At 37.3% G+C, this 12005-nt stretch overlaps 1 protein-coding gene across 1 annotated transcript; it reads right to left on the bottom strand.

The window, feature by feature from the left end:
* Nucleotides 1-249: 249 nt before the first annotated feature.
* LOC128692142 (uncharacterized) lies at nucleotides 250-11269 on the bottom strand. Its single transcript, XM_053785002.2, has 2 exons — nucleotides 11133-11269; nucleotides 250-4559 (listed from the first exon to the last, which is right to left on the bottom strand). The coding sequence occupies exon 2, from the start codon at nucleotides 4076-4078 to the stop codon at nucleotides 572-574; it is 3507 nt and encodes a 1168-aa protein (XP_053640977.2). The 5' UTR covers nucleotides 4079-4559; nucleotides 11133-11269; the 3' UTR covers nucleotides 250-571.
* Between the last annotated feature and the right edge of the window lie 736 nt (nucleotides 11270-12005).

The following is a 12005-nucleotide window of genomic DNA, read 5'->3' on the forward strand; positions in this document are numbered from 1 at the left end:
AACGAGAAAATGTCTTGTTTCCACAAGAAACTCTCTATAAAACAGCAATGTATAAAATAAACATTTACAACAAAAATATCAAATAGAAAATCACTCCAATTAGTAAGCTAAACACATTTACCAATGCAATTGTTTTAAATCGGAAAAGCTGCTTGAAGATGAATGAGATTTTTATCAGAAAATAACAGCAAACCATAAGAATTCGGTATATATAACATATGCAAGAAAACAGATTTGTTGAAGAAGAAAAAAAAAAAAAAAAAAAAAAAAAAAAAAAAAAAAAAAAATTTCAATTGCAATATACATAAAAAGGCATTTTCAAGGCGTGGCATGCTAATTTAGTTCAGTTAGAGCCCTTCCAAAATACAAAATCTAAATACTTAAATATAAACCTTGTGCTTATTACTGCATTGTTGTAAACTGAGTAAGACAATTCTAATGCTTGGATTATTCATAAATTATTTTGGTATTAGATAGTTAATTGTAGCAAATATGCACCCGCGTAGGGTGTGTATAAACAAATTGGAAAAAGGGCCAAAAATTTTCACCTACACAAATTTGATATGACCCATTACATGACCCATGCAGTTAATGTGGAGAAAACTTGACCGCATACACTACACTGAACACTGTTATTCTTAACAAAATGTCCTATAGAATGACTGTCATTAACAAAATGCTCCACGTCATCATTGCCATTATTAACAAATTGCTCCATTTGGTGACTGTTATTACTCACAAAGTGTGCCATGCGATGATCGTCATTATTCACATACTCCATACGATGACCGTCATTATTTACATACTCCATGCGATGACCGTCATTATTCACATACTCCATGCGATGACCGTCATTATTCACATACTCCATGCGATGACCGTCATTATTTACATACTCCATGCGATGACCGTCATTATTCACATACTCCATGCGATGACCGTCATTATTCACATACTCCATGCGATGACTGTCATTATTTACATACTCCATGCGATGACCGTCATTATTCACATACTCCATGCGATGACCGTCATTATTCACATACTCCATGCGATGACCGTCATTATTTACATACTCCATGCGATGACCGTCATTATTCACATACTCCATGCGATGACCATCATCATTCACATTCTCCATGCGATGACCGTCATCATTCACATTCTCCATGCGATGACCGTCATTATTCACATACTCCATGCGGTGGCCAATATTATTCACGTACTCCATGCGGTGACAGTCATTATTCACATAATCCATGTGGTGACCATCATTATTCACGTATTCCGTGTGGTAACCGTCATTATTCACAAAATGATCAATGCGGTGACAGTCATTATTCACAAAATGATCAATGCGGTGACAGTCATTATTCACAAAATGATCAATGCGGTGACAGTCATTATTCACAGAATGTTCAATGCGGTGACAGTCATTATTCACAAAATGATCAATGCGGTGACAGTCATTATTCACAGAATGTTCAATGCGGTGACAGTCATTATTCACAGAATGTTCAATGCGTTGACTGTCATTATTCACAGAATGTTCAATGCGTTGACTGTCATTATTCACAGAATGTTCAATGCATTGACTGTCATTATTCACAGAATGTTCAATGCGTTGACTGTCATTATTCACAGAATGTTCAATGCGTTGACTGTCATTATTCACAGAATGTTCAATGCGTTGACTGTCATTATTCACAGAATGCTCAATGCTGTGACCGTCATTATTCACAAAATGTTCAATATAGTGACTGTCATTATTTGTATATGCCACGCGGTGATTGTCACCATTAACAATATGTTCCATATCGTGACTGTCACCATTCACAATACGTTCAATATCATGGCTGTCACCATTCACAATACGTTCAATATCAAGACTGTCACCATTCACAGTATATTCCACGTCGTGACTGTCACCATTCACAACATGTTCCACGTCGTGACTGTCACCATTCACAACATGTTCCACGTCGTGACTGTCACCATTCACAATAAGTTCCATGGGGTGACTGTCATTATTCACAAAATGTTCCGTACAATTATATACATCCCCATTAGGAAATGTATCTACACAACTCTCTTGAGATGATGTAAGTTCGGTAGTGACTTCAGTGCTAGATAATTGTTTTCCGCCTCTCATTTGGATGACAGTCTCAGCAGTTCCTACTAAAATATACTTATCTGGGATCCCTGGCCTTTCACCAGACCTGTTGGATACTGGTACACACTGATCACGGCTAACAAAATTTGTTTTCATGACTGAATCATTCTCTCCTTGGGATTCACCTACCTGTTCTACAACGCCTTCAATAATATTGTAAATATTACTTTCAAGCTTAAATAATTCTTGGCAATTATTAAGTTCAATTTCAACTATTTCCAGGTAGTTCTGTTCGTGATTTTCTGGCAAAATAAATAACACTTCCTTGCTTTTTTCATTTTCATTCGGGATATCACTCGAATGATTTGCTCCCAGCATAGTTATGTCACTTTCTTCATTACTTTCAATAAACTCCTGAGATGCCTTATGATAATTATATGAACTTTTGTGAAAGCAAATTATGTAACTACATTGAAATTGCTTGTCACAAATATTGGAATCTATACATTTTTGGTGATTCATAATGTCATCTTTTGAAACAAAAACTGCCCCACACACTGCACATTTATATACTTTATTCCTATATTTCTCAATTATGTCCCCGTGTGCCATTTTACAATGCAGAGTTAGTTTGTTTGAGTTTGCGAAACTTTCTGTGCAGAGCCTACCTTCAGACTTCACTTCTGTTGGTATGTTCTTGTTGTTTTGTAGTTCACTGTGGCACTTTGGTCTCTTTCTGTGTTTTCTTATTTTGTATGGATTTCTAACTGAATGTACTCGTTCATGACTCTTCAGATTAAAGGAATGTAGAAAACATTTGCCACACTCGCCGCATTTGAATGTTTTTTTACTTGCATGTACTTTATTATGCTTCAAAAGATCAGAGTATTCAATGAATGATTTATCACACACCAAACATACATAAAGCTTTTCACTTGTATGAACTCTAGAGTGAATCTTCCAATCTCTAAGTTTTGTAAAACTCTTTTCACAAACATGACACTTAAATGTTTTATTTTCATGGGTTTTTAAATGGTTAATAAGACATTTTGTGTACACGAATGTCTTCTTACAGGCATCACATTGCTTATATCCCTTATTATATTGCCTATGATCCCCATCATCTACCATTACTAATTGTCCTTCAATTATTGGTGAATCTGTCATAACTTGACTGATTTTAGATGGATCTGGTCTGTTACTAGAATGCTGCATTTTATGACTCTCAAGAGATGAGTTGGCACTGAATCTTCTCTCGTCAAAGTCGATCCGACCATATACTTTCAAATTTGCACCATTTATTATTTCATCCATGTGTTGCTTTACATGAGCCTTGAGTTGGCAAAAATATGCACACTTAACACCGCAAATGCCACACACACATGGCTCTTTACATAACTGAAACTTTTTATGATTCCAAAGACTCTGGTAATACACAAAGCATTTCTGGCAATAATTACATTTGTAACGTTTTTCCCCTGTGTGTTTTCTTGAGTGATTCCAAAGACACTGGTAAAATGTAAAAGTTTTCTCGCAATCCTTGCATTTGTAAGGTCTTTCTCCAGTATGCTTTCTTAAGTGATTCTTAAGGAAAAATTTCTTTTTTAATCTCTGTTTGCAAACCTGGCATTCGTAATAAAGTCTACCATCAACTAATACTTGCATCTCTTCAGTAATTAAATTAACAATGCTTTCTTTGTAAGATTCCCTTGTTTTTTCGTCTTTATGAAAGACCTGACAATCATTTATCTGGTTACCTTCACTAATACCTTTATTACTAAACATACATAAACTGGGATTCATCTCCTCATACTGCTGGGTATCAATGAAATCTGGCAATTGTGCAAATTCATCCCTAAATAATTGACCTTCATCTGTCATATGGACATATGTGTGCCTCTTTAGCTTGCACAATCGTGAAAATGTTTTGCCGCACACTTCACAAGTGTAAACATTATCAGCCATATTTCTAAGGCTCTTCCACAAAACATTAAAAAAAATAGCTTTACATCTCCAGTTTGTCTCAGTTCCTTGAGTTTCTCAAATCCCGAAACTTCTAAGAAAATACTTCAACTACCAGCAAGTGAACATTCAGACTGTGTACTACTGGAATTAATATTTAGAATCTAAAAGTATCATTAGAAAATTATCAAAAGGTTTCACCAATACATTTTTTACTGATACACATGCAATTTAAATCCATGCAAATAAATGAAGAACTGCGAATCCTAATTCAATTTAGTTGCATACATATTCGAAGTCATTCGGAAACACTGTTGCATGCTTTTTCCAAGTCATTCGGAAATTACTGATGAACTGTAACTTGTGTCAGGCGAGGATGGAAGTTTGTGTTCCATATAGAAGGGACGTTTTGTGCGAGAGTGAAGAAAAGCTTATGGCTGCAGACTAAGCACCCTACGCCCTTTTCCTTGGCATAGTAACAAACCTGTACATAAAAACACATTTTGTAAAATACTGTTTAGTCACAAATCTTCATTAACACAATATAATTATATTTAACCAAAGATTACAAACGCTGTTGTTTTTATTGTCTTTTTTTTATTCTTTATTAGTATCTTAATCAATTCTGTACACCTACTCGCCACGGGTTTGAATCCCACCCGTTCCGTGGTTTGTAATCGTGTTATTACGATTTCGTGAGTTACGACCCAGTGGTCTAGTTGGTGTTGATGTGGTCTTGCATGAATTAAATATTAGGTTCTGTCCCAGTACTCCTTACACAATATATTACTTTCACTGTATTGTAAAATTCTCATTTTACTCTATGAACCCTATTACAGACATGAATGCTACTGGGAGTATGCTTACACCCAGCTATATTATGTAAAAACTGAATAGTAAGTGACTACTGTTAACCTAAAGAAAAATGTAATGTATATAATACCCATGAATCACACTTTGCAAGAATTGTAACATTTGACTTTCACCTCCATTAGCCTTACAAACCTTGTACATAGACCAACCTACAGCCTTAACTCTCCTAAAGATGCTGCTAACGCTGAAGTAGCCATCTGGCCTAAACTCTAAACCATTAGTCTTGTTTTTAAATTTATCTTTCCCCTCCTAGTATAAGGACTGTCATTCACTTATCACAAAAGATGCACTTCAATAGGCTAACTAAGTGTAAACAATAATTTTGCTGGTTATTTTCTTGGAAAAATCTCGAATAAGATTTTTGTGAATAAAAATTTTTAATGAAAGTATAATCATTCGAACAAAGCTATCCATTTACAACGTTTAAGAATATCCAGCCTCCTCTATCATTATCATGCCAGAAAGCTACAACTTTACCATGCTAGTGGCCTATAAACTGAAGCTCTCGCTTCACACGGTATGTCCAGGTTAGATTCCTAGTTAGGGCTGAAACATTGGGCGTGTTTCCTTACACCAGTTGTCTATGTTCACCACCAGTATAAAATGGGTGCCTGGGTGTTAGTCGACTGGTATGGGTCGCATCCCGGGACAAAATTGGCCTATTTGCCAGAAATGCTCTGCATAACAAGCGGCTTTCTATACAGTACTATGTCACTGATGTCAGCTAAGCCTGTATACCTTGTACATGTACATATAATAATAATATTACATTGTTATAAATGTTTGGTGTTTATATTATACATCAGACAGCAATCATTCCTTTGTGTTGCACTTTCTGGCTTTGACATAAAAGCTGTAAGAGGAGGCGAGCACCGATGGATGAGTGTTGATGATTGGTAAAGTGTACATCATCTGGCCAGGCTAACAGAGGATGACATTAGAACTGTCCAAAAACTGAGATATAAACTTAACTAAACCAGATGAACCATACATCCAGCCTGCAGACACTGCCATAAGATCAAAAACTAGCAAGCAAAATCCGAAAGACTATCTTACTTGAAATTACCCAAATACTCTATATTTATCTCCTACCAATCCTACTGAAGTCTCACTCATCATAGTCACTTAAAAAAACAAGACAGGAAACTTGCTACCACTCGTGTACAAAAAAAAAAAACTCATGTGCAACTATTGCAACTATTTACCAAATCAGTTGAATCTTCAACTTTCCCATCCATACTCAAGACAGCAAGGGTTACCCTGATCCTCAAAGGAAGCGATCCAACTTGAGTGAATAATTATAGGCCTATATCAAACGTGGTCATAATATCTAAAATCCTCGAAAGAAATAATATATAAGCGAGTTTACTCTTAGCTAATATCTCACAACATACTTAACCCTTGCCAATTTGGGTTTCGACCTGCGGAAACCATTCGATACAGTGGACCACAATATCTTGCACCTTAAATTAGAACATTACAGTCAGAGGACATACCCTTGAATACCTAAAATCTTATCTTAGCAATAGACACCAGTATGTCTCTACAAACGGTGTAATCTCGTCTACTGAACCTGTAGCCGTAGGAAAGCCACAAGGCGATGTCCTTGGCTCTCTACTCATTCTCATTTACATCATCTCCCCATCGCATGTCATCTCCTTAAACCAGTTCTATTCGCAATGACACTACTTATGGCTTCTCCCACTCAAACCCGACTATGCTTAGTGACACTATTAACGACGATCTACTAAAAATAAATACGTGGATGACGAACAACAAACTCCCTCTCAATATAGACAAAACCCACTACATGCTGTTTGGAAACAGCTTTAAATATCCAACTTAACATATTGATCAATCGTTCCCCCATTACAAGACACACCGAGGGCAATTTTTTGGGTCTTTATCGTGACTGCAATCTTAAATTTCATACCCATATCCAGCATATAGCCAAGAAAGTCTCCAAAACAGAAGGCATCCCCAAATGACACTATGCCACTCCATTATCTACCCTTACCTCGCCTAAGTACTTGTGCTTTGGGATGTGCTATGACTAATCACCTTAAACTATTACTAACCCAACAAAAAACTGCTGTGAGGATGATCACCCATTCCTGCGCCTGACAACACCCCTCCGCTCTTCAAGAGCTTGGACTTCCTTAATATACAAAATATGCACTCATATTACTGTGCCTAGAACATTAAACTCCAACATAAACCCTCCTCTCAAACTGTTCCTTGATAGCTACAGCACAACACAGGCACAACACAAGGCACAAAACTATCTTCGACATCCCCAGTGCCCTCCTCACCTTACGCAAAAATGCAATTCAGATAAAGGGCCCCAAGATCTGGAATTCATTTCCCGAACTAGGAAAAGCTCCCTTGTCTGCAAATCAATATAGTTATAATTAAAAATCGCCCCTCTCCCTATACCAAACATAACCAACTCATCCATCTACTTCAGTTTTTTCACCCTTATAATCATCCCATAGCCTGAAATCATTGAGCCAGTTTGAAATTACTTAATAAATTCCAATTATTTCAAGATCACTAAATTCTGCTAATTGTAATATTTTTACTACCTCTCTTTTTATATTAATGCACAATTAAAATTTTACCACTCAATAACCTATGTCTAGTCTTAAATAGTCTAAGAATTATTATAAATTTTATTAATTGTAATATTTTGCTACCTCTCTTTTCGTAATAATATTAAAACTGACCTCTCAATAGCCTCTGTCTAATCTTAAGTAGTCTGTAAGCATTAGGATTAGTCTGCCCCATTTGCACAAGCATGCTAGTGGCTTTCTTTCTGCTTAACAATATTTTATGACATGTAAACTACTTTGTATACTACACAAAGAAATTGTTCATTGTTTATTGCTTTATACAAATGTTATGTGCAGGAACCAGGTTAAGTACCTTGCCTATAGCTCTTAAGTTTGTTTTATACTGCACCTAATGTTAAAACGTCAACATGGTAACAAGTCTGTTTTTTCTTTCTGAATGAAGTGACGTGATTGAACCCTTGCTTTCTTAAGTCATGATAACAATTAAAAATGCTTTTGTACCGATAACGTACAGCATAATGATGTCAACGAGATAAAGTCAGTTGATCAAATGAAAATGTTGGCCCACAGATGGCTCCAACTTCATCCTGTTCCCTACTTGTATGTCTCATAACAATAGAAATGCTTTCAAATGAGCTGATGTAGGTAACAGCTCTTAGCTTGCCAATAAAGTTAGGAGTCCTTAACCTGTAAATAGCTTGTCAATAAAGCTAGGGATCCTTAACCTTGTCAAACCGTGTAAAAAAAAAAAAAAAAAAAAAAAAAAAAAAAAAAAAAAAAAAAAAAAAAAAAAAAAAAAAAAAAAAAAAAAAAAAAAAGGCCCCAAGAGACCCATTAACTTATCCATGTTGATGTTAAATGGTTAGAAAAAAAAAGTGTAAGACACGAGGGTGGCACCATGAGTGGGTTCGTTGGGCAATGACGTGAGGGAACATTAAAAACAATTGTCACTAGCAGGACGATTCACTCACCTGTCATACGGTCTAAGTTTCGATAGATTAAAGCAATATTTTAACGAAATTTTAAACTGACGAAACTTATATTATGAAAGCAAGTTTGCTTGATAATAACGCTTTTTTATCCTAGGAATAATCCCTGGTCTTAAGTTAAAATAATATCAACACTAAGACGAATTATAGATATATTAATGTGCCTCAATATATTAAAGTTGTATGCATACTTCACAATATAATCAACGTGTTATGTTTAGTGTATGAAGCGGGAATGCATTACCAATATATTGACAGGGAAGAGCCAAACTCGTATGGGTCATACAGCGCCCTAGGATGGGGTAATCAGGTTGGATCCAAGGGAAAGGTAACTCCAGTTTCTTCCATCCAAGTACATACTTCCCATCAAGGGAAGCAAGCGGTTTTGCAGCAAATTTAAATAAAAAAATAAGAAAACAGACAAGTCGCAAAGTCCTTCATAAGAATATGGTTCACTGAACACCTACATACACTTCACATCATGTGATGTCAATCTTTTTATCAGTTTCACAAGGAAGCGCTAAACCCGTACGTCATCCAGTCCCTGGGGAATGGCGGTAATCAGGTTTGATTTGATGAAAGAGGGAGGAGGGGTTAGTTCCAATTCCTAGCATTACCAATATCATGGCATAAATAGGACAAGATTAATTCAGGTAGCTATCAAAATACTCGCCTCTGATTTTCAGTCATACAGCGGTGACAGGAAGTCCATATCTCACCGTAGCCCGTCTTCGTTATTTTACAGATGAGCATTAGGATTTTAACAATTTATCTATGTATATCGTAAGCTTACGAAGCCGCTGTTACTCATCTTTATATTTTTAAGCTATCTGCCGTTACTTTCTATTAAATTGCAAATTATCTAAATTGAAAATAACCTAAATAAATTGTAAATAACCTAAATAATTGCAAATAACCTAAATAAATGCAAATAACGTAAATAAATTGCAAATAACTTAAAAAAAACTGCAAATAACCTAAAATAACTTATATCAGAATTGTGCAGCGCACATCTTTACAAAGTGATACAAGACGAAGCATGTAGTTTGCCTGCCTACCGAGGGAGTGTCCCTTTAGTCATGTATATACGCACCCCCCCCCCCTTTCCCAATCCATTACTATGTGTAACAGTAAGTAGTTTCCCAGACTACAATGAATCACTTGCAACAATGATTTATCAGACTGAAAAAAAGTATCAATAATATATCACTAAGAAAAAGAATTTACAATAGAAATTTACCAGACCGAAAAAAGCAAGGCTCACATTGCCCCCATCACAACGCCAGTGATTTATATACACAAATTCATGCACTGAGAAACGTTCGACTCGTAGGGACTGATCCAAGGAACGGGACGGCAGTTCAAATTCCTTGGATCGAGAGCCTTTAGCCGGGATAAAAGTATCCCCTTGAATGTAACTCGTTAAATTACTTTTGTTCCTTACTCGTCTTACTCATGGATATCTCATGGAGAGGCGCCCTGCTCCTCTCTGTGAGAATTGGATATCTCATGGAGAGGCGCCCTGCTCCTCTCTGTGAGAATTGCCAAGTTCCATTATCAGTCAGCCACATTCTGTTGGACTGCCCACTTTATCAACGAGCACGCAGAATTTACCTCCGTCGTCGTCTTCGCTCTGCTGCTCTCTCTTTACCTTCCCTTCTCGCTGATGGACCCACCTTTCATCCAGACTCTCTCATTGACTTTTTGACAACAACTGACTTCACAAATTCTGATACCTTCAGCCCTTTCTACTTCAATCTCTTGCTACCCCCTACCCCCGTACTATCCCCTGCCCCGCTGTTTTCTGTAACCTACTGATCATCCCTCCTCCCTTCTGCCATCCAATACCCTCGCTTCCTTCCCTACCCTGCAGCGCTGTATAGCCCTTGTGGCTTACCTGGAGGTTACCTGGAGGTTATTCCGGGGATCAACGCCCCCGCGGCCCGGTCCACGACCAGGCCTCCCGATGGATCAGGGCCTGATCAACTAGGCTGTTACTGCTGGCCGCACGCAGTCCGACGTACGAGCCACAGCCCGGCTGATCCGGCTTAGCGCTTCTTTTTGATTATAATAATAATAATACTCGAATGGGTTGTTCTGCCAACTCAATTATTCTAGGTGTTTGGAATCTTTGTTGACCACATACATCACTAGCATTTTTTATTTCACGGAGCAAAATCCATTGCCTTAGGACGGATTCAGTCCAGGAAAAGGGAGGGTAGGGTGGTCTCAACTTTTTGGATCAAGAGCCCTTCATCAGCATAAAGGCTCTTTGAGCATAGTAGTATAAAAGTAGTATGGCTTAAAAAATATATAATGCATAACATAAACATTTTGCATTATTCATGGGAGAGCTAAATCAGTAGGGGCCGTGCAGCATCCGAAAAATTAAGAGGCATTCAGGTTCGATCCAAGGAAAGGCAACAAATGTACAATTCTTTACATCAATTATTATTATAATCAAAAAGAAGCGCTAAACCACAAGGGCTATACAGACTTTATATCAAAAGCTTCTCACCAGCATCAGTTTCACATCCGCCATTACTAATGACGCCGACGGCCCCACCAGTCAAAGCATTATACATATGAAATACCTATCATTTATCAAGCAATACCACTTACCATATCAGGAAAAGTTACTTCGCTTGCTCCCTCTGCTCGCTGAAGAACAGAAAACCACAAGGGGACAGGGAGAGGGTGGAGGTACGCATCAAGGATGGAGACCTGGCCAGCAGCATCCTCCCTTGTTGGACTCCTCAGTCACTCTGCTAACCCTATGGCGCGTAATTCCCCCCCCCCCCCCCCCCCCCGGAGTTTAAAAAAAACGAATTTGTCCCTTCTCTTAACAGCCTAAACTGGTATTCAAGATGAAAAAAAATCCTGTATAAAAAATTAAGCTAATAGTAAATGGAGATAATTTTAAATTAGCTCATTGTGAATATGATATTAAAATTTCTGAACGTTCGAAGATTTTTATTGTTGGGTTAAAAATTCTTCTTGTTTATTTATATACAAATATAAATCTAAGAATAGTTGTTGATGCATTCTGGTAACTATTGCTAAGATTTAATCGCTATAATCATGTTCCATATTAATATATAGGGGTTTATTAACCATATAAGCGCCAGTCTCCTTGTTTGTGCTCCAGAATCTCTTCAACTACGGTGCTTTACACATCAACTCAAAGACTGAGGGATTAATTACCTCATCTTTTGTATATAGTCTCCAATTTATGTCCTAGAATCTATATTGATAAAGCCACTGGTTGGCGAAACGTCTACAATTAAAGATACCCAGATGTCGCAAATGTGTCTAATTTTCAACTTACAATGTAAACAGTGTCTAATGTTATGGCCAGGCTTAAGTTTGGCAGACACATGAAGATGAGACCAAGGATACAGGGAGACACTGGTTTGGTATTACAATTTATACATACCTGGAGGTTACCTGGAGGTTATTCCGGGGATCAACGCCCCCGCGGCCCGGTCCACGACC

The sequence above is a fragment of the Cherax quadricarinatus genome, chromosome 31 (assembly GCF_038502225.1).
Source record: "Cherax quadricarinatus isolate ZL_2023a chromosome 31, ASM3850222v1, whole genome shotgun sequence".
NCBI lineage: Eukaryota > Metazoa > Arthropoda > Malacostraca > Decapoda > Parastacidae > Cherax > Cherax quadricarinatus.

Bases quoted from the DNA above. Each gene is read 5' to 3' on its own strand.
- LOC128692142 (XM_053785002.2), bottom strand. From the start codon at position 4,078: ATGGCTGATAATGTTTACACTTGTGAAGTGTGCGGCAAAACATTTTCA.